This window comes from Pelodiscus sinensis, chromosome 1, assembly GCF_052426305.1.
Source record: "Pelodiscus sinensis isolate ZL-2025 chromosome 1, ASM5242630v1, whole genome shotgun sequence".
In the NCBI taxonomy this organism is placed as follows: domain Eukaryota; kingdom Metazoa; phylum Chordata; order Testudines; family Trionychidae; genus Pelodiscus; species Pelodiscus sinensis.
In genome coordinates, this window is record NC_143052.1 from 217,899,182 (window position 1) to 217,920,054 (window position 20,873).

Sequence of the window (20,873 nt, forward strand, 5' to 3'; positions counted from 1 at the left end):
TTCATTTTACAGTAATATTTAAAATCTCTCCCACATTCAAACTGGTGGAACTCCTGGCCTTCTCCTGGTGCCTGCTTGTGTCTTGCAGTGAAAATGAGTGTGTGAGCAAAGGGGAGGAAGGTAGACCAAATGATTGCGGGAGGAGGGATGGAGTGAGCAGGGGTAGGGCCTTGGGAACAGATGGAGTCTCAAGGAAGGGGTGGGGCAAGGATGTCTGGTTTTCTGCAGTTAGAAAATTGGCAATCTCCCCCTCAGCTGAGAGAGGCAGCTTTCCCAGGAGAAAGGGTTGAGGCAGGTCCTCAGGACACCGAGGGTTCAGAAAATGCCCCTCAAAAAATGGCCACATTTTTATTATTGTGCACACCCCTGCTTTTATGGCCTGGATCTTTAACTTCACAAAGCCAACTTTTGCATTCCCCCAAGCCTGTGATTCTCCTGGGAAGCAGTTTGGAATTTACATGATGTCATAGAGAGTAGCCTTTAGCTCTGTTGTAAATTACACACAACTGCAGTACCCCCTGCATGAAGGCAGCATTCTCTAGTTTTGCCTTCCTCCACGCTGTCAGCACGCATAAATGGGCCAGCATGTATGGCGCAGGATCTGGTTTGTGTCTTTGCCTGACAATGCAACAAAGTTAATTTCTTAACTTTGAAATTAATCCTGAAGCTTCTAGTCTGAGTGAAAACCCCCACTCAAAAGTTTCCCCTCTCTGACCTCAAGCTGAGCATTGTAATGTAGTCTTGGCTGAACAACCAAAAGATCTGACAACTTCAGTTAGCTCTGCTAACTTCTCTCTTTATTTTTCAGAGATACAATATATTCACAAATGGAAATGCCAATTGTATGTTGAGTTATAACCAATATTTGAACAGCTGTTCGCTACTTTCTTATTTGAAGGGAAAAAAGCAATCCAGCTTTTCTTAGGATGACAAAGTTAATAAAGAAGCATGATTCTTTCATCCCACTGCATGAACATTTAGATGTGTAACTCCCCCTGCATCATCATGCAAGTATACATCCCAAACATGTATTCTTGTTTGGTGTACAAATGCTTAGGACCTGATCCTGAAAGCATTTATGCTTGTAAATAACTTTGCTTGTGGGAGTAGTCCCATTGATTCCAATAATTTCTCTTGTGTGTAGAAACTTAAAAAACAACAAATAGTCTTGCAGCACTTTAAAGACTAAAAACCATGTGGATGGTATTATGAACTTTCATGGGCACAGCCCACTTCTTCAGATGACTGGAGTATTAAAAGTCCAGCTCCCAGAATAAATAAGGGAAGGCAGGAGAAGAAGGGGAAAGAGAAGGGAAAAGAAAAAAAATGGTGAATTAGATTATTCAAGTTACAAGAGGCTGATAAGAACAATTTGCACCTCTGTAGGTACCCATTGTTTGGTTGGATGGTTAAGTCATTAGGACATGGAATATAGTGTGCGAGCCAGCTGATATCTTTATTCAATCATCTTTGACAGGAATCAAACTAGTAAATGAAGTTAAGTTCCTACCCTTCCCTGTGTATTTGGCTTGTGGAATTGGCCTGAAACAACACGGTGACTTTGAGATCCATTAATGAGTGTCCAGGCAGGTTAAAGTGTTCTCCAACAGGTTTCTGTGTGTTGCCTTTTTGGATATATCATTTGTGTCCATTAATTCTTTCCCATAGAGACTGTCCAGTTTGGCCAATATACATGGCAGCGGGGCATTGCTGGCATTTGATGGTATAGATCACATTAGTGAATGTGCAGTTAAATGAGCCAACGATGTGGTAGCTGTGGTTGGGTCCAGTGATGAAATCACTTGTATAAATGTGTGGACAGATTTGGCACTGGAGCTGATTGTAGGGGTGGGGTCCTGGATAATTATGATAGAGGTGTGTTGCATGGTTACTGAAAATAATTTGTTTGAGGTTAGAGGGTTGTCTGTAGGAGAGGATTAGCCTCCCTCCCCCCAAGGCCTGTGAGAGTGATGGGTCATTTTCCAGGATAGGTTGTAGATTGTTGATAATGTGTTGGAGGGTTTTAAGTTGTGGACTGTAGATGATGACAAGTGGAACTCTGTTGTTTTCTGTTCTTGGCCTGTCTTGAAGAAGTTCATGTGTGGGTACTCTTCTGGCTCTGTTGATCTGTTTTTTCACTTCTCCGAATGGGTATTTCAATTTTAAGAATGCTCTATATAGATCTTGTAGGTGTTTGTCTGTGGGATTGGAGCAAATCCGGTTGTATTTTAGGGCTTGGCTATAAACAATAGATTGAGAAAGGTGTCTGGAATGGAAGCTATAGGCATGAAGGTAAGTGTTGTGGTTGGTAGGTTTCCGGTATAAGGTGGTGGAAATGTGTCCGTCATGTAATTGTACTGTAGTGTCAAGGAAGTGGATCTCTTGTGTAGACTGAAGCAGGCTGAGGTTGATGGTGGGGTGAAAGTTGTTGAAATCCCTGTGAAATTCTTCAAGGGTCTCTTTCCTGTGGGTTCCTATGTTGAAGATGTCATCAATGTAGCATAAGTAGAGTAAGGGTGCTGGGGGCAAGAGCTGAGGAAACGTTATTCAAGGTCAGCCATAAAGACATTGGCATATTGTGGGGCCCTGCAGGTGCCTGTGGCTGTGCTGCTGACTTGAAGATTCAAATTGTCCCCAAATTGGAAATAATTGTGTGTGAGGACAAAGTCACAGAGCTCTATAACTAAGTGTGCAGTGGTGTCGTCAGGGATGGTGTGCCTGATAGCCTGTAATCCATTTTTATTTGGAATATTGGTATAAAGAGCTTCTACATCAATGGTGGCCAGGATAGTGTTTTCAGTAAGATTACTGATGTTTTGTAGTTTCCTCAGAAAATCGATGGTGTCTCGAAGATAGCAAGGTGTGCAGGCTGCATAGGGTCTGAAGAGAGATTCAATACAGCCAGATCATTCTGTATTGTGCCAATGCTTGAGATGATGGGTTGTTCGGGATTTCCAGGTTTGTGTATCTTGGGTAGCAGATAGTTCGGGATTAGGGACTATGTTTGTGTAAATTTGGCCCTGAGCAGCATCAGGGAGCTTCATGAGCAATTGTTTTAGGTTTTTTTTTTTTGGTATTCTTCAGTGGGATCACAGGAGAGAAGCTAGTAGAATCTGGTATTGATGAGTTGTCTGGTTGCCTCCTGTCCATAATCTGTTCTGTTCATGATGACTACAGCGCCCCCTTTGTCAGCCTCTTTGATTATGATGTTAGAATTGTTTTTGAGGCCGTGTATATCATTGCGTTCTGCGTGATTGAGGTTATATGTTATATGATGTTGTTTACTGACAATGTCAGCCTGTGCACATTGGCGGAAGACTCTCTTTATGACCGTTAGTAGGAGTCCACAAGAAGCCTTTCTCTTGTGGGATTGGCGGGGGAGGGGGGGTGATCGGGGTGGGAGGGAGAGCTGCAAGGTCAGTGTGTTGGTACATCAATGTGTTGGATCTTGTGTGTAGAGTTAGTCATGTATACAATATTTGTAGGATCAGGCCTTACTTTCCAGCTGTTTTTAGCATTTATCAACTGGCCTATCCCATGAGCTTTACAGGTTGTAAAATTAACCAAAGACCTTCTTTCTGAAAAAAAAATTAATTCGCTCTCCAACTCATAGAAGAAACACAGCAGGATATTCTTCTCTTTTGCCTTCGAGCTCCTTCCCTAGTAGAGTGCTATTCAGTGCCATTCTAGTTAAGAGTCATGTGCTATCTCTGTAATTGATCCCATTTTTCAGAATTGTATGGCTCATCTACTTTAATTGCCAGAGGTAACTAGAAATAGCATGCTTGTGATCAGCTTAGGTGTAACTTTTCCCCATCTTTATAAAATAGCTTATCGATCATTTTATTACATTTTAGAGCAAAAATAGCAACGTGTGCTGAACCTACTTAGTCCCAGATCCTGCACAAGAGTAGTAGGTCCAAAGTTTTTATTGGAGATGACAGACCCATTTTGAGAAAGCAAAAACATCAGCTTATTTTTGATCCAACGGATCGGCATTATGTTTTTAAAATTCAAACAAAATATTCCCTCAATGCTGCAATTCAATCGGATCTCTCAGATGCATAAATACAAGCACATATATAAATGTCTGCAGGATTGTGAGGTCTAAAACTATAAAAGGTGAATTCATTTTCCTAGAAGAATTTTCAGATTAATCGCCAGCTATTGAATTGGGCCCCAGAAATGACTTAGGTGACCGAATTCCTATCATTTCCATGTGTGAATTGCTCTGGAGCTGAGACAGTACTGAATATACTGAGGCAGGAGACAAGCACTCAGGTGCTTATAGTTTGGCAGCAGGGTGCGTACCAAGAGTAAAAACTTAGGTACCAAGTGAATTTAGGTGGCTCCAGGGTTTGGTAGCAGCTGGGTTTTGTGGATCACACTGGTCCCTGAAAACAGGAAGTAGGTGCTTGCATACCTTTGTGGATCCCATTGATTATCTTACAGTGCAATCCATAAAAGCAAGTAAACTGAAAGTTAAAGTGACCAGTTTGTCCTTATTTTACTCTGCCCGGCACAAAAGGGTTACAACTCAAAAACAGACTTCATTCAGTATTAAGGAATAAAGATTTTCATAGCTTCCCAAAAATCAGTTCCTTTGGAAGGCAGACAGTTGCAACTTGAAATTCAAATGTAAAATTTCATTTTGGACTTCTCATTTTTTTCTATATTGAACCGGGGGGGGAGTCATATTTTGCCTGTGATGCAATGCCCTAGAATGGGCCATTCTTACCCCGTAATATGTAGGTACTGAAGCACTATGTATTTTGTGTATGGCCCATGCTACTTGAAGCTCTGACAATATCTAAGTACACAAGGGATTTATTTGTGCAGTTACTAGAGAGGGGGAAGCCATTTGAAAGTCTCAGACCTACCAAGTTTCACTGCTCTGTTTCCTTTTTCAACATTGTCTTCCAAGTGTTAGGAAATTGTCCTTAAATATGATTTTTAAAAAATGATTTACTGAAAGCAAAAGCATGCAAGTGACTGCGGATGGAGCATAATTTTGTTTGAACAGAGATAAGCATGTGTTACTTTTTCAAAATATTTGTTAAACCTTGAGTTTCAAAGCCATTTTATAAATGTGTATTTAGGTACATAAATGCCACCCCAACACTGTAGTATCTAAGCACAACATTAATAAATTTAGCATCTCAGAATTACTGTGAGGAAGATAAGGATATTTTTGCCATATTACATATGAGGAACTAAAACACTGAAAAGGTGATATTTAAAAAATGCTAAGCACCCATCAACTCCCGTTTATTTGGAATCAGGCCAACAATTTAGGTGCTTAACTTTAGGCACAAATTTTTTAAAATCTTGGCATGAGAAAGCAAGGCCAATATGTATATATTTTTAAAGTGCCCTAATTTTAGGGCCTTAATTTTTAGTACACAATTTGAAACATGATAGGCCTGATTCTAAGGCCAGTGCCGTAACTAGGTATTTTTGCACCCAGGCCAAAATATTAATTATGTGACCCCTTTGCTTAGGTTAGCACGTGTCATGCTCTTTACTTTTGCAGCTTATTGTTTTTACTTATTGCATCTTTATGCCCCTTATTATGGTGCACCATGGGGTGAGGGCCTCCTAGTCCTGCCCTTGTTACAGCCCTGTCTAAGGGTACTTACAACTCCAAATGAAGACAGTGGAAGCCATAAATATTTAGCCTCCTCCAAAATTAGGCTCATGGTGTCTCAAATTTAAGGACTTACGGACTCTATTAGATTTATTATGGCCCAAGGTCTTGCAGGAAATATGTGGCAGGGCCAAGAACTGAATCCAGAGCACATCAGTTCTAGTCCAGGGGCTGAACTGGAATAATAGCCTTCCCAGAACACTGAGGAAACTTTTATATAAATATGATCTTTTAGCAGGATTGCTTAAAATGGATTATTTTAAAGCACTTTTAAAAAAAAGCTTTCACTCTTCCTATAGTGGGCTTTGCTGTGTGTTCTTGAGTAAAATCTTTTAATTCTCTCATCCTTCCTGGAAATCTCGTTCATAAAAGGCTGAATCCTACTCTTGTTAAAATGAATGGGAACTTTACAGTGGGAACAGGATGGGGACCTTAAACTAAGAGGCTACGTCTACACTGGCAGCTTCTTGCACAAGAACAGCCGTTCTTCTGCAAAAACTTGCCGGCTGTCTACACTGCACGAGTGTTCTTCCAGAAGTAAATTTATAGTATAGCGTTGTAAAACAGGGCTTCTTCTGGAAGAGTTATTCCTCTCCCCATGAGGAATAAGCCCTCTTGCACAAGAGCTCTTCCAGAAGAGGCCAGTGTAGACAGGCAACATGAATTTCTTGTGCAAGAAGCCCCTATGGTTAAAATGGCCATCAGAGCTTTCTTGCGCAAGAGGATGTCTACACTGCCATGGATGCTCTTGTGCCAAAGCACATCTCTTGCGCAAAAGCACATGGCAGTATAGACGCTCTCTTGTGGAAGAGTTTTTGCACAAGAAGCTGCCGGTGTAGACGTAGCCAGACAGTTTGGCAGCCTCTAAGCTCAGCATAGCGCAGAGGGAGGGAAATAACATGTCTATGTAATGTATGGAACAAGGCAAACTGAAGGACAAATGGAGGAGAGGAAACAGTGTGGGGCCAAGGTGCTCCCAGGCAGGGCTTCCCTTACCCCAGTGCTGGGAGAGGTTTGAGAGCCTGGACAGCTAGGTAGATTACATGTAAGGCACAGAGAGGATTTGGGAAGGGGGGGTAGAGTGTAGAGGGCAGGAAAATTAGATGTGTTTCACTCCCCAGCATGCCTGCCGTTATTTGAACTTAATGATGGGGCAAAAAGAAAGAGGGGGGGGCACTGTTAACACAGCAGGGAGCTGGAGCGGGGGGGGGGGGGCTTGCCCCAGAGGGACACAGGTCAGAAAAGGACAGTTATCCTACATTACATGAAACTGCCCCCTAACACCAGCCTGCTCTGGGGGCGCTGCGGCCCCTCTCCCCCCCGTGCCTGTGTGAGCTGGGGTGGAGGCTGCCTCCCGCCCCCTCCTGCCTCCCCAGTCCCGGCAGGCGGCTGCTGTCCCCGCCCCCTCCTGCCCGGCACAGCCGCAGGCGAGCGGAGCCGGCCAGTGTGCGAGCAGCTGCAGCCGCTGCCCCGCGTGCGCCCCGAGCTCGCCGCCCGCAGCCGCGCCGCCCGGGGAAGCCGGGCAGAGGGCACGAGAAGGCCGCCGCTGAGCAGCCCGCGACCCGCACCGGAGGCAGCGAGGGAGGAGCCCGAGCCATGGGTAAGCGAGCTGCGGGTCTCCGCTCCCCCCCCCCGCCGGCGGGCCCCCCCCCCCCCCCGCCCTGAACTTTGCAGCCAAACTTTGCGTGGGCTTCTCGGGATGCTCCGCGAGGAGATGCGGGGGGCTCAGGTGTGTGTGTGCGCGCGCGTGCAAGGATTGGGCATCGCGTGTGCGTGTCAGGAGTGTGTGAGGGGGAAGCGCCAGTCAGCCGTGAGCCTCAGCTATGCCTGGGGGAGCGTGCAAGGGACCCGGGACCCCAGCCCCCTTCCCTCCGAAAGGCAGGAGCAGGTGTGCGCCCTACACTTCGGCTAGACAGGCTGCTGTTGCCTCTCCTAGGAGACTTCCTGCGCGGTGCGCCCTGCTTAACATGATGCTCATCATATCCTAATGGGGAAAGAGTCTGGAGAGCCATAGCAAGGGAAAGGGCGGGGGTGCAGTTTGGCTAAACTGAGGGTGGGAGGGTATGGGCACACTGCAAACCCATATGCATCAATAATTGCCTTTAAGTTTAATTCCCCGGCTTTGAGTTCAGAACCTCTCGCTAGGACACTTCAACAGTAACCCCACACACCCCTTCTGAGTGTCTGCATTCGCTTATCCATCCCAGTCTAATATCTCTTTACCTCTTTCCATTGGCAGCTTATTGGCAGGATTTGGGGGGTGGGAGGTAGAGAGAGGCACTGGGAGGGAGCTGGTAAATCACTTCAGCCTGTTGAATTCCCTGATGAACCAAGACAATGCTAGCCAAGGACGGTGATCTTTTTCTTTTCAGACTGATTTCCCTACCAAGCAGAATTAAGTATTCATGCTTGGCTATAAGTCATCTGCCCTGTCTTGCTGCTCATTCTGATTTGTATGACTTAAAGCTCGCTTCATTAAACAGTCACTGGGTCTGCTGCTTTGAAAGTAATGGATCTGCTGGGAGCCCATGAAGAAAAATTGAGTTTGGTATATGGCGGAACAAATATTGAATGCACACAATCTCTCTTTTCTTTTTTTCCACACTTTGAAAGTATTTTAGTGTGCGGATAAAAATACAAGCATTTTAGGTATAAATGTTACTGTGTTCTGAGTGTAGCTGATATAGTTAACAGAAAATTGAGATGTCTTTGCTAATCAACTACAGCTGTGGAGGGTTATTTTTAATTTTTTTTTTTTTTTTACTTAAAAGTTTCTTGGATGAGAGTGTATGAATTAGGTATGGTATAAGTTCTTTCTGTCATGGTTAGGCCCTTTGAAACACTGCAGTCAGCAAAATCTCTTAACATGTGGTTATCAGGCAAACTATTTAATGCAGGGGTGGGGAACATAAGGCCCCGGGAAGCTGGATGTTGCCCCTGGCTTGCCTAGATCTGGCCCCCAAGACTAGCCCCCCCCCCAGCATTGGGGAGCCTGCTCCAGCCACTTCATCATCTTCCTGTACACAAAATCTACTAGCCTGGGCTCTCCCAAGCTCTGGTGTGTGAGAAGAATGTGAGGAGTGTCTTTCTCCTTCTCATTCAGGGGTCACATCATTGAAGGTTTTTTGTTTTTTGTTTGCTTCTCACTTTTGTGTGGCCCCGGATTGATTTTTCTGAGAGTTAGCAGCCCTGACCCAAAAATGACTCCTAGCCCCTGATCTAAAGTATATGGGCATCAACAAAAAGTATTTAGATTTACGGTATTTGAATGACTATTAATGTAAGTAATGCACATCTAGAGGGAGTATATTTTCCTTTACTACAGGCTGGTAATGTAATCGCCATCTGCACAGAAGCTGTAGTTAAACATACCTCTACAATGAGGAGTGATAGCAAAGGAAGCAGTTTTCTATTTGGCCTTAACTTTGAAATTCATTGTGCTCTTATTTTTTCTATAGCTCTCTCACCGTAAGTACTGAACTATTAATTGTGTGCAAAGCTCTATTAGAATCCCAGTGGGATTGTGTGTGTATTTTTGTGTGTTTCGGTGCTTAAAGTTTTAGTTATGAATTTCCTCTTCCTTTTACAAGAATCTCAAACATTAATTCAGCTACAAATATACAGTTTGTGTAGGCAGAAAGAGGAAGGCATCTGAGGGTGGGTAAGGTTTTGGGTCTTTGTGCTTATAAAGTTCCATGTGTACTGGTTGTGCTATAAACAATAACTGTATTTTACCATAAGGAAAAATCTTTTAGGTTTTCAAGACAATGTGTTGAAACAGTTTAAAATCTTATAAGCAGGGTTCAAAACTGGCTTCCAGCTTCTGACATGCATATATATTTTCTGAATTAATGTGAGCAAGAGTGGAGCCTATTATACAGAGTCGTCATCATATGGATTGGACATTCAGTTGTCAACACATTTTGCATTCACATTCTTTATAACAGGCTTTTTAGTATACAAGGTTTAAATCTCCATTTCAGCCAATGAAACAAAGTAAATCAAACAGCAGTGAATGTTATGAAGTTTGAAGTTACTGATGGACAAATATGTCTGTGGTTTTTGTTTCTAAATAAATTGAATTAGTCAGTCATCTAACACTAGCATCATATCATTGTATGGAAGTTGTCACTGCTGGAACTGTACTGTTCTTTAATATCCCTGTCTTAATGTGCACATACTGATGCTGGCAGCATCTCTGGTTTTAATTAAAATGTGGAACAGAATTACTCAAAGCCAAAAAGGAAAACTGAAATTTCTGTGGTTGTATATTGTTAAATTAAATGACATCAACTAATTTTTCAACTTCTATGTATTTTTAATTTGTTTACATTTGACTAATGAAGACCAGTCTCCTGAAATGTTATGGTGCTTTTACTGATGTTTTTAATCAGTTTTAGTTATTCTTGAAGATCCTCTAACATTGGTTCCCTTTGCATTCACAACTTTTAAAGTCGCAACAGACAAACCCCATTATGGCTTGTCTTGTGTAATACTCGAACGTCCAATTAGATATTTTCCTTCATATTTGTCCTTCTCCGTTTGGGAAACTTTTTTGTTCTGTTTTAAATTGAGGCTGTTGTTCAATAGGTTCAATTTGTGAAGGCCCTCATACTGAAACATTTTGTGCTTCAGCATCATGGATTAATGTCAGCATATTTTTGAATAGTATCTGGCAGTTTGGTGCCACAGAGCTAGCTGAGGGAGCTAAAGAATGAGAGAGGGGGGAAAAACAGCATCTCTCTCCTAAATTAGAAAATAGAGACGTTTACTCATCAGATTAATAAAATTCAAGCCCACCACAAATGTAGAGAGAAATACTTACATTTAAATAAAATTGATAGTTTCTTCCGTCTTCTGTAAACCTGAAATTATCGTAAACCAAACTGAAACAAACATGGCAAATGTATTTCCAATATCTAAAGTATTGATGATCGGTATTCTTGGCATATATTTGAGTTTTTGTTATTTGTATTGTAGAATTATGAGTTTTTTCATTAACTAAAGCTACAAAGGTTGGAAACTCAGGAACTATTATAGATGTTGATGTATAGTTCATTTTGCAACAATGTCATTTAAACCATGTTCAGTATTTATCCTTTAAAATGTTCAGATTTAATTTTGTCAACAAAAGTTTAAAATAAATATCTGCACAGCAGTAATATGAAAGATATCAGTTAAAATGTTGAGAGAAGGATCCATAAAGCAGACAATTGGGAAAAGGCAGTGCACTAGCAAAAATGAGACAATTCCTGACCATCCTTCTAAGCAATTGCGACTATTTATGCTCCATTTTCAGTATTTTTAAGATTTGTGCTCTAACATAATTACATATAACATTTAACTAATTTGGTAGTTATGGGAGGGGAAATGGGATTTAAACACAATTTGACAAGGAATACTTCAAGGAGGAGTTATGCAGAACTTATCTTGGTTAGCTAGTACTATGTTGCTTTGTGAATAAAATATTTTGTTCATGCTGTTGCATAACCGGTGCCTCGGCATCATGTGGGCTATGGCTAATATGACTACCTCTCAGATCATGCCTAAGATTAACCAGGTTTGGTTTCAAATTCATCACTGTAATTTTAAAACTAATACAGCATACTCAGTGATCAAGCTGCAAAAATTCTTGTGATTTTAATTAGGCCCATTAAAATAGTCCTTACTTAAGCAAATCTCAAATGAAACACTGGGGTCTCCTAACCCTGATTTTTCAGAGTTGCCAAGAATTCACAACTCTCACGGACTTCGCTGGGTTTCTGGAGTACTCAGCACTTCTGAAAATCAGACCCATTGTTTTAATCAAAATTTACATTTTCATTATAGTCTTTGGGCTGTCTGAAATGCACAGCTAGTGTATTGTGCATTTTATGAGGGAGGAATAATACATTTCTGTACATTGGGTTCAAAACTTTTTATCTTATAAATTGACAAAATTAAAATTTGAAAACAAAAAGAAAAAATACTGAAATTGAACAAAAACATCCCAAAAGCCCTGCATAAATGTATACTAAGCTGGAAATGGACAATATCGTATTTCTTGGGGACAGAATGTTTATATTCTTTTAAACTCCTCTCTGCTCCAAGTACTAAAAGCGATGTACATATGTAGGCTTGGAAGTATTGGATGTTTATCAGTAAATGTCTGTGAACTTTGGTTTCACCATATACACACTGATGGAAAAATATGATGATAATTAAAATTCATAGTTAAAGTAAGAATAATGCTGCCTGAAAACTTATAAGAGTTTGATATTAAGGATATTTTGTATATGTTGACATGTCAATGTCGACATGTTGTTTTAAAGATTATTCGGTGGTTAACTTTTGAACATCAAAATCTGTTCTCATTAAATCATTGTTTGAACTCCTCCCATAATTTCCCATAACTGTGAACATTTAAATCAATACAAAGAAAAATGCTTAAAAATAAACCAATATCTGAAATTATTTTTAAAAAATCACTCTGCCAAATCTCTCTCTCTCTCTCTCTCTTTTTTGAGAAACAGCTTTGGATTGAAGATGAAGGGTGAGATGAGAGAAAGAGAGAGGTATGGCAGAACAGGCTTGTTAAAGAGAAGACTATAGAGTACAAAAATGAAGAATGGCATCATGGTCTTGTTTCCTGAGAAGAGAAATACACTATTCAAAGTATGGAAGAACAACAGTCTCCAGTAGACAGTAATTTCAACTTTCAGATCAACTCTAAAGACTCATTACACGTACATAAATTCAAGTATTCTCTGAATACAGTTATATACAGAGTTTTTCATCACAGCCATCTCCTGCTTGAGACTGAAGTGGAAAAGGATAAACAGATGTGTTTGATTTTGTTATTTCTGTGGTTGGCTCAAATACTGTTTAAACTCTACTTTCTTCTAAGTAGCTGCAGGCAAATCTTGAAAGAGAAGCAGCCTGCTTGCTTCCTATTCAACTGTACGTTTTGTCTAGCAGGATTTAAAACCTTTTTGTGTGACAGAGTAATTGTAAAATCGTCTTAGTATTAGTCATGAAGACAGTTGGATTTCTGTTGAAGGTTTTCATGGTCCATTCCATTAAAATATTGAGAAAGATTTTGAACATAGAGGCTAACGTTTTAAGAAATTTGATATTTAATTTATATCTAATCTTAGGAAAGGTCCTAAATCCTAAAACTTTGTACCACCTTCTCTGCTCCAAATCCACTGCACTTAATTTGACTATAAAAGTACTTTATTTCTTATTGTAATCTTTCCATGGAGTGCATGAGAATGGGGTGAACAAGAGGATGCACTCCTCACCCTTTTCATCATCCTACATTGTTGTGATGTTTTTACCAAGTGTACAGATTCTCTCTGTGTAATTTAGGAAATGTGCTTCTCTACATGTGAATGATGATGCCTTTGGGTTCTGCAGTTTGATATTTACCAGTCTTTATTAAAAGGATAGAATCATGTTGTATTATGTAGTCTGAAGAGGCAAGCTATGGTAACTTTGATCATCTGTTTTCTAATATGGTTCTAATTAGGTATAAGAATTTACTCAGACATTTTAAACTTGGATGTCATTTTAATGCACTGAAGAGAGAGTGTTTCAGCAGCTAAACTTACTTTTCTCTAGTCAGATGTTTTTAATGTTTCTACAAAGCACATTTAGACATTACTAGCACGAATACAATAGGATAACTTCAAACATTAGTCTCTTTCTCTCTCACTTAAGTTATTGAAAGTCATCTTCCAAAGAAATCTGATATGAAATTTGTTAAAAGGGTGTGAACAATTTTTTTTAAATGTGTGCTTCATTATTAAGTTACCTTAAAACAGTCATTATGACTTAAAAAAAAAAAAAAGCTATTTTGAAGCAGGACCCAGACATAGTGACCTGTTTGGTCTGTTCTGTTTAGTTCACACTCAGACATAGTGACCTGTTTGGTCTGTTCTGTTTAGTTCACATAACCATGTTCATACACACTTTCATATGTTCACTTAGCATACATCTACACTGTGTTTTAAAACCTACCGCACTGAAGCTCATAGAACAGGTCATTATAATTTATTCTCTAGATGGGGCATCAGTAGAGCCCTATGTGGATTGTATGCATTGATCAGCATTTCGCCTTTGTCAGTGGTATTTAAAGTAAATCTATTAGGCCACATTACCATATGTGTAAGCTGATTGTCTTCAGTAAAGTTGCTTCTGCTTATGTCAACAGGTAATCTGTTACATTTTGTTAATATAATTTATTATTAATCTTCCAGTTTCATGTTGTTAAGTATCAGCACTACATTTGTTAATGTATTTCTTACTTTCCATCTAAATAGAAGGGTTTCCCATCCATTTTTGCCTTGCCCTGCTCCCTCTTCTTAATTGTGTATGCCTTTAATGCCTCCCACCTTGTGATCCTCTCCTACACATCAACAATCTTTGCCCATTCAGTTTACCCCTCAGCCTAGAATAAATTCCTTCATTGCTTTAGGTGAGGTTTGGTGGCATTCCTTCTGCCCTTAGTGTAACACACTTGATTAGTCTCTTGGGGTAGTAATATTCTTGCCTAACTTCAGGATTTTCTTAACTTGCTTAACTTAAGTTTTTGTGGATCACTTGGGCTTATCTCCAGAATCTTCAAACTTTGTGGGTGCCAGAGTGGTAAGCACTGCAAGTGATATATATGCTGCTTAAGTTAATTCGATCATTGTTTCATCTGGAGATGAAAAGGAAGGAAAAGTATAATTGTCACAAATCCCCCTGCCTTTCCCCTCTTTCTCCTCACTTCTGCCATTCCCCGATGAGCAAAATCAAATAGAAAAACAAATGCAACTTAACAAAAATAATAGTAAAATCCCATTGATAAGGTAAAGAAGAGTAGCTCAGAATAGTAATATGAAAAAAAGTTGGTAAAAGCACTGCTGGTGTGTAGAGCAGTTTGCTTTAAGGGTCCCATTCAGAGCTTGATCCTGCCAGAGCATGCGGTGTCTTGCAATTATGATTCTCTTTTCTTGGATCATTGCCAGGATGCTCAGAACCTTTCAGGATTAAGCCCACAGAGTAAGAATCAAATGTTCCATTCCACTGCATTATAAAGTGATAGGAGGGGGAGAATGAGTTTAAAAGAGTAGGTCTGGGTCTGAAGCTCACTATATAAATAAAATGGTGAAAATCAGTTCAGTTTTATAAAGAGCCACTGACTCATAGCTAGGGACATATTCAAAGAGTGTTGCTGTTTGTTTGTTTATTTTATTAAACTAACAACTAGAGATCTAACTAAACACTAAGCACTGTATGAACTCCCAGGAAGATGTAGTCTCTGCCCTGGAAAGTTTATAGATTAAATACACAGAACAGACAAGAAGTGGGAGGGGAAACAGACATATGAAGAGATGAAGTTTGTGGGCTAAAATCACATGGCAGGTGAGGGTGGTAGAGCCAGAAATTGTACCCGTGTCTTCCTACGTGATCAGAGATTAGAGGGCCATATCTAGTGTGTCAAGTCGATGATACTCCTTAATGTGTATCTGTGGCAGGCAAGATGTGGCTCTGGGGCCGGATCCAGACCACCTAACACTTTGATTTGGCCTGCGGACTACGGCTGGCTGCTTTCTGTTGATATCCTGCTGCCCATGCCACCGAATTTCCAGGTGTTGACTCAGGCAGCAGGATCCTATTTGAATGGCTCCCAGCTACTGGTAGGAGCACTACCCCGGCAGGACCTGCAGCCGTGAGCCCTTTAAATAGCATTGCCAGGCAACGTGGTAGTGGTGGGGCCAGGAAGCATGAGCCCTTTGCTGTGTGTTTAATTCAAAGACTCTCTTCCCAGACAACTCTGAGGAGAGACTCGTCCACAGTCCCACACCGTTTGCCTCAGGCCCTGCCTCTACTGTGGGTGGAGCTAGCCCCTGACCACATACCAAAATTCATTGTGGCCCACCTGCGAAAATTATTGCCCACCCTTGATCTAAGCTGGGATAGTCAATAGATTTTCTAATGTACTGTAGTCTATAAGTAGGACTTGTAATTATATAGATCTTAACCAGTAATTGTGTCAGAAGTAGCAGTTTTAAGTCCAGATTGTTTTATGATGACTACTGTTTCCTTTAATCCTTACTCTTTTATTTTTTTTTCTTTGCCCATTTTTGCTCCTCCAGTTATATTCTTCTGCGTTACTCCATGTCAGTTTCACAAGGGGCTTGGGTGCACAGGCATACAGGAAAAATGACAGCCTCAGAGATGTTTACTAATGATGCAGAATGATATGAACATGAGGAAGTTTGGGCTTCATTTCTTGAACTATCTGACGTGTACTACAAAATAGTTTCAAACTTCATAGCTATTCAGAAGCTGTCAAATGGTATGTTGCTATTGTCACATGATGTCCTTTGCCATTCATCACTTTTTCATCTCATTTTTTGCTTATGATTTTTAAAATTGATTTTAATTACTTCACTGAGGAACTACAAATATAAAAGCAATTTTTTTTAATTACTCAAAGGAATGCTAGCAACTTCAAAGAAGGTGAAATGTTGATGTAATCTAGGACCTGATCTTTTAACAGGATCTACTAAAAAGGAGTCTAGCACTCACACAGCATCCCATTGAAGTCACTGTGATTCTGAGCTAGTGCGGGATTAATGCTCCCTCTATGTGGAATACTCTTTTTTGCTTTAAAATCCAGGTATTTTTGGGGGAAAACATTGTTGAATCTTTATATGTAACATTGTACATGTAGAATAAGACTGTTGTAATACTATTACAACACAGTGGCAATAGTATTAATGCTTTGGTGAATACCTGGGAACAGATCTCATTTACACTGTCAGCCTCCTGGAAACTAACCTGGATAAGAACAGCTAAATCTACCTCTTGCTCTCCAAACAGCTACTAGGTACTAACACAGAAATGTGTTTAATTTAAACAATATGTGTATGTAAGGAAACACTGGGACTATAGTGGAGGGAAAGCTTATTTTTAATATTTACCATCTAAAATACATTATAAATCAAAGTAACTGGCATTTGTAGTAATTTTCCTACTTCAATATTGGCCATCTCTTTTTAATGACATTTTAATAACTTCTGCTTATGCTGCAATAAACCCAAGAAAAATTGCTCTTTTCTCTCATTCCTCTCCCCTTCGATGCTGCTTAGTGTATTTACCCCTTTAAGCTCCATTCCATTTTTCTTGCTCCCTCCAGTTAGTGTGGGCTTCTAAATTTGTCTTCTATAGATACTGCTCTCATTTTGTTTTTCTTTGTCCTCACCCTCAGCAATCTTTTCTTATTTCTTCCTTTCTGGATCAAATACACCCCTGTTTCACACCTTATGCATCTGTAGTGAGAGGCCAGTAGTGTGACTTGGAGCAAAACAAACAGATATGACCCAATGTTGATACAGTCCCATGTTTTTTCTGTTCTTTTTCCCCCCCTTCCCAAACCCATAGAGATTTCATCTCTCCTTCCTTCTTTGGACCACTCCATGTCAGGGGCTGGACCCCACACTTGAGTTTTTCTTCTTGCTTTGGGCCAAAGACACAACATTTTTTTTATACACCACATTGCTGCTCAATAAATTTGCTCGTAAAAGCTGGGAGCAGACATAACTTCAGGTCTGATGCCATTTAACTGACATGAGCGTGCTGAAAGTTGCAAATGTATGTATAAATATACCTCTCCAAAGACTATTCTGGTATATTATCAGCTCATATATTTCAGGAGAATATTTTTTTTCCTTTTTAGATAAAGGAGGTTTCATATGAGAAATATGGGAGAAACAAGTTTTAAAAACGTGAGGAAGAGGGTTATCTGAAAATGGGAGGAATTCTTGAAGATAAATTAAGGACTTGCCTTTATCGGGTTTGGTGGCAGTTGGGAAGCACAGAACATGAGTATAAATGTTATTATCAAGGGCAACATTTTTCCTTTTTTCATGTTCTGAAATGTTTCCACAGTGAATGGAAACTGCCTTGTTTCATGCATACTTAAGCTCTTCGTTAAGTATTGTGGCTATTCCTTGTTGATGCCTGCAGTAACATAAGCTTATTTTAAGGCAAAGCTAAGATGACAAGCACATTTTGAAGTTCATCTATCCTTTTAGAAAGAAGTCTCAAAACGTATTAGTAGTACATCTATTCAGTTTATTTCACAGAGCTGTAAATGGTTCCATCACAGAACTCCTATTGTTATAGAGTTGACTGTCTTTTTGAAAACATATTTTTGTAGGAAGACAAGGAGGTGGGAGAATATTTCATTTTTTGTAGGTTTTTTTTGTTCTTAACAAGGGGCTGGTTTTCTGGGCCTATAGCATTCCTCTTTCTCAACATAATACGGAGCTTAGGGATTCAAAAATGGCATCATGCCAACATAACTTCTCTTCTACTATAGTATCTTTAAAAATATCTATTGATACTTAATCCTTCATTTTTATACAGGTACATGGGAAGTTGAGAAAAGGGGGAAATGTGCAATTGTGTGCTTGTAGGAGTAACAAGTGCCATGCTACATACATGCTCTGAACCATAGACTAGTTTGACGAGGACATTACAAGATGGGTAGGTATTGCAAAATGATTTAATTGAATTTAACTTTATCATTGACTTATGCAAACAAGAGGTTGGATTTTTTTTAAGTGCACTTTAAATGTAGGTGGTTTGATCTGTATGTACAGGTTGTACCTCCCTTAACCAGGACTCCCTGGTCTGGCAGCTGGGCCACAGAGCCCAGGAACAGGGAGGTCTAGCAGCGGGATAGGAGCGCCTTAAGCGGCACCAGCAACTGAGCCAGGAGCCCAGGGATGGGGGAGAGGGCGGAGGGAATGGGCAGAACGTCAAGGAGTTCTGATCCCAGGAGCAGCCGTGCAGCTCCAGCCCCAGCACTTTTCTGGCTCCAGCAGCCAGGGAGTTCCAGCCCCAACCCTAGCGACAGCCAGGGAGAGCTGGCCCCTGCCACAGAGCCCCAGCCCTGGGCCTCCGCCCCGGCCCTGGCTGCACATCTCTGACCTCAGCCACAGAGCCAGGTGGCTGTGAAGCTCTGCCCCAACTGTGGAGCTCTGGACATGGTGCTCTGGCCCTGGCAGCTCCGGGGCCAGCGGCGTCTAGAGAGCCCCAGGGAGCTGGGGCAGCAACGGAGACAGGCTGGTGCCCTAACCTGATGGCAGTATGGGCCAGGAGGGGAGAGACCTCTCTGGTCTGGAAAATCTCCTTGTTCGGGACCAGTCAGGTCCAACCTGTATTATGACAGAGACACTTGCAAGGCAGATATTGCATAAGTTTTTGGATTTTTCATTCTTTGGACTCTCTCCTCCCCCATGCTTTTTAATGTGGAATAGCAAGATGAGCTATAGACTTCTTATCTAAATTTAGACTCTGCTTACTTGTATTTGGGGAGTTAAAAGGGCTGATAGTCACAATGGGCAGCTACTTTCCCCCCAACACCGTGAAATTCTGTAGGATTTAATCTGCGCATTGCTCTTATTTAGTACTGATGTACAAGTGGTAGCCTGTTTCATTTCATGATATCTTGTATACGAGCAACATGTTGGTGGCACAAAGCTGTCTGTCCCTCTTTCATCCAGTGTTAACATGGCTGTCTCCCAGCCACCTCAGTGCAGGAAGGAGATTTGAAGGAGATCTGGTTGAAGCTGAGACCAGGAAAGACCATAGTAATGACTTTTGGTAGGTAGAAACTCTGAGGGATTGGCTTCAATTGAAGGCATTTTGGAACCTCTCTAAGAAGGCATTTGCCCATTAATAGTGTGCCACCATGGGTGTCCTGCTAGACTCCGTTACTGACCATGAACACTCAGTGATAGTCAGCAGGAGTGCCGCATTCTGATCCAGCTGCCCCTCAGACAAGGATCTGGCTGCATACTTTCATATTCTTCAGGTTGGGTCATTGCAGTTCTCTGTACTTGGTTCACATACAAGTTCACAATGGAGCTGTAGCTAGTGCTTAGTGCAGCACACAGCCTTTCAAGGTGATCTGAAAAGCAGGGCCTCTACAGCCCTTAGTGGCTCTCTGTTCTCTAAGGCTGTGTCCAGATTCAGGGTTTTTTTTCGAAAAAAGTAGCCTTTTTTCGAAAAAAATTCTCCTGCGTCTAGACTGCAGCCGCATTGTTTCGAAATTAAATCGAAAACGCGGCTTTTCTTTCAACGGTGGTAAACCTCATTTCACGAGGAAGAACGCCTTTTTTTGAAAGTGTTCTTTTGAAAAAAGGCGTTCTTGAATGCCAGCAGGGCTTTTTAGAAAGAGAGCATCTAGACTAACTCGCTGCTTTCTTTCAAAAAAGCGGCTTGCTTTTTCGAAAGTACTGCTTGCAGTCTAGACGCTCTTTTTCGAAAGAGGCTTTTTCGTAAGATACTTTCGAAAAAGCCTCTTTTGAAAGAGGCTTGCAGTCTAGACCTAGCCTAATAGAGCCACCTCATGGTTCTGTTAGAGCAGCGTTTCTCGAAGTGGTCTGCAAACCCACTCTGAGAGACCTGTTAACTGGCTGCTCCCATTTGTTTAGTTATCGGCTCGGTGGCCATAGAGTTTCGCAGCTCCCATTGCATGCAGTTCACCTTTTGCAGCCAAGGGGAGCTGTAGAAGCAGAGTGGACCGAGCTGCTGCTGCTTCCCGCGGCGCCCTTTGAAGGCAAACAGCAGCCAATGGGAGCTGCGAGGCTCCATGGCTGCGAAGCTGGTTAATAAACTAATGCGAGTGGCCAGGTAGCAGCTTTCTCAGAGTGGGTCTCCGGACCACTTTAAGAAACACTTTGTTAGAGATACTCAGGTATCATAGTTAGACGGATCCATACTCTTGGAATAACACCAAGGCCTTGATAATCATCAAGTACATTCCGACTAATAGAAAGCTGGTACCAAGAGAGCAAAAGACCCCAAGTTCTCTCCAAAAGAACATAGGGACCTTTGCTACAAGACTGAGTACTTCACTGAAGCCTTCCCCAGTGAACTTGAAAAAGAAAGAAGATAAAGTTGGTAGGATATTCGTTAGTATCAGATGACTAAATCAAAGAAGAGTGAAGAAACAACTACGCTTTTGACATCGAGGAGAGAAGGCAAAACCAACTCTTCACCTATGCTTATACTTCCAGATATGTATCTCAGAAGTCCTCCAGAAATGATCTTATGTATTGTCTGAAATTATTCATGAAATGTGATTAATGTGGTCCACCACATCACTGTGTCCCAGTCAAATGTAGCAAAAAAAATGCTAAGAGTTTGAAGTCAACTGCAAGCCTTGGAGAAGCATGTGTCT

At 41.1% G+C, this 20,873-nt stretch overlaps 1 protein-coding gene across 2 annotated transcripts in view; it reads left to right on the forward strand.

Moving 5' to 3' along the window:
- The first annotated feature begins 7,066 nt into the window (after nucleotides 1-7,066).
- GPM6B (glycoprotein M6B) overlaps nucleotides 7,067-20,873 on the forward strand; it is a 141,430-nt gene continuing 127,623 nt past the window's right edge. The window contains exon 1 of one of the 2 annotated variants that reach the window (XM_075914569.2): nucleotides 7,067-7,247. In XM_075914569.2, coding sequence (XP_075770684.1) covers nucleotides 7,244-7,247 — 4 coding nt within the window. In that variant the 5' untranslated portion in view covers nucleotides 7,067-7,243. The remainder of the gene's footprint in view (nucleotides 7,248-20,873) is intronic. The other variant, XM_075914596.2, reaches the window with a different exon arrangement.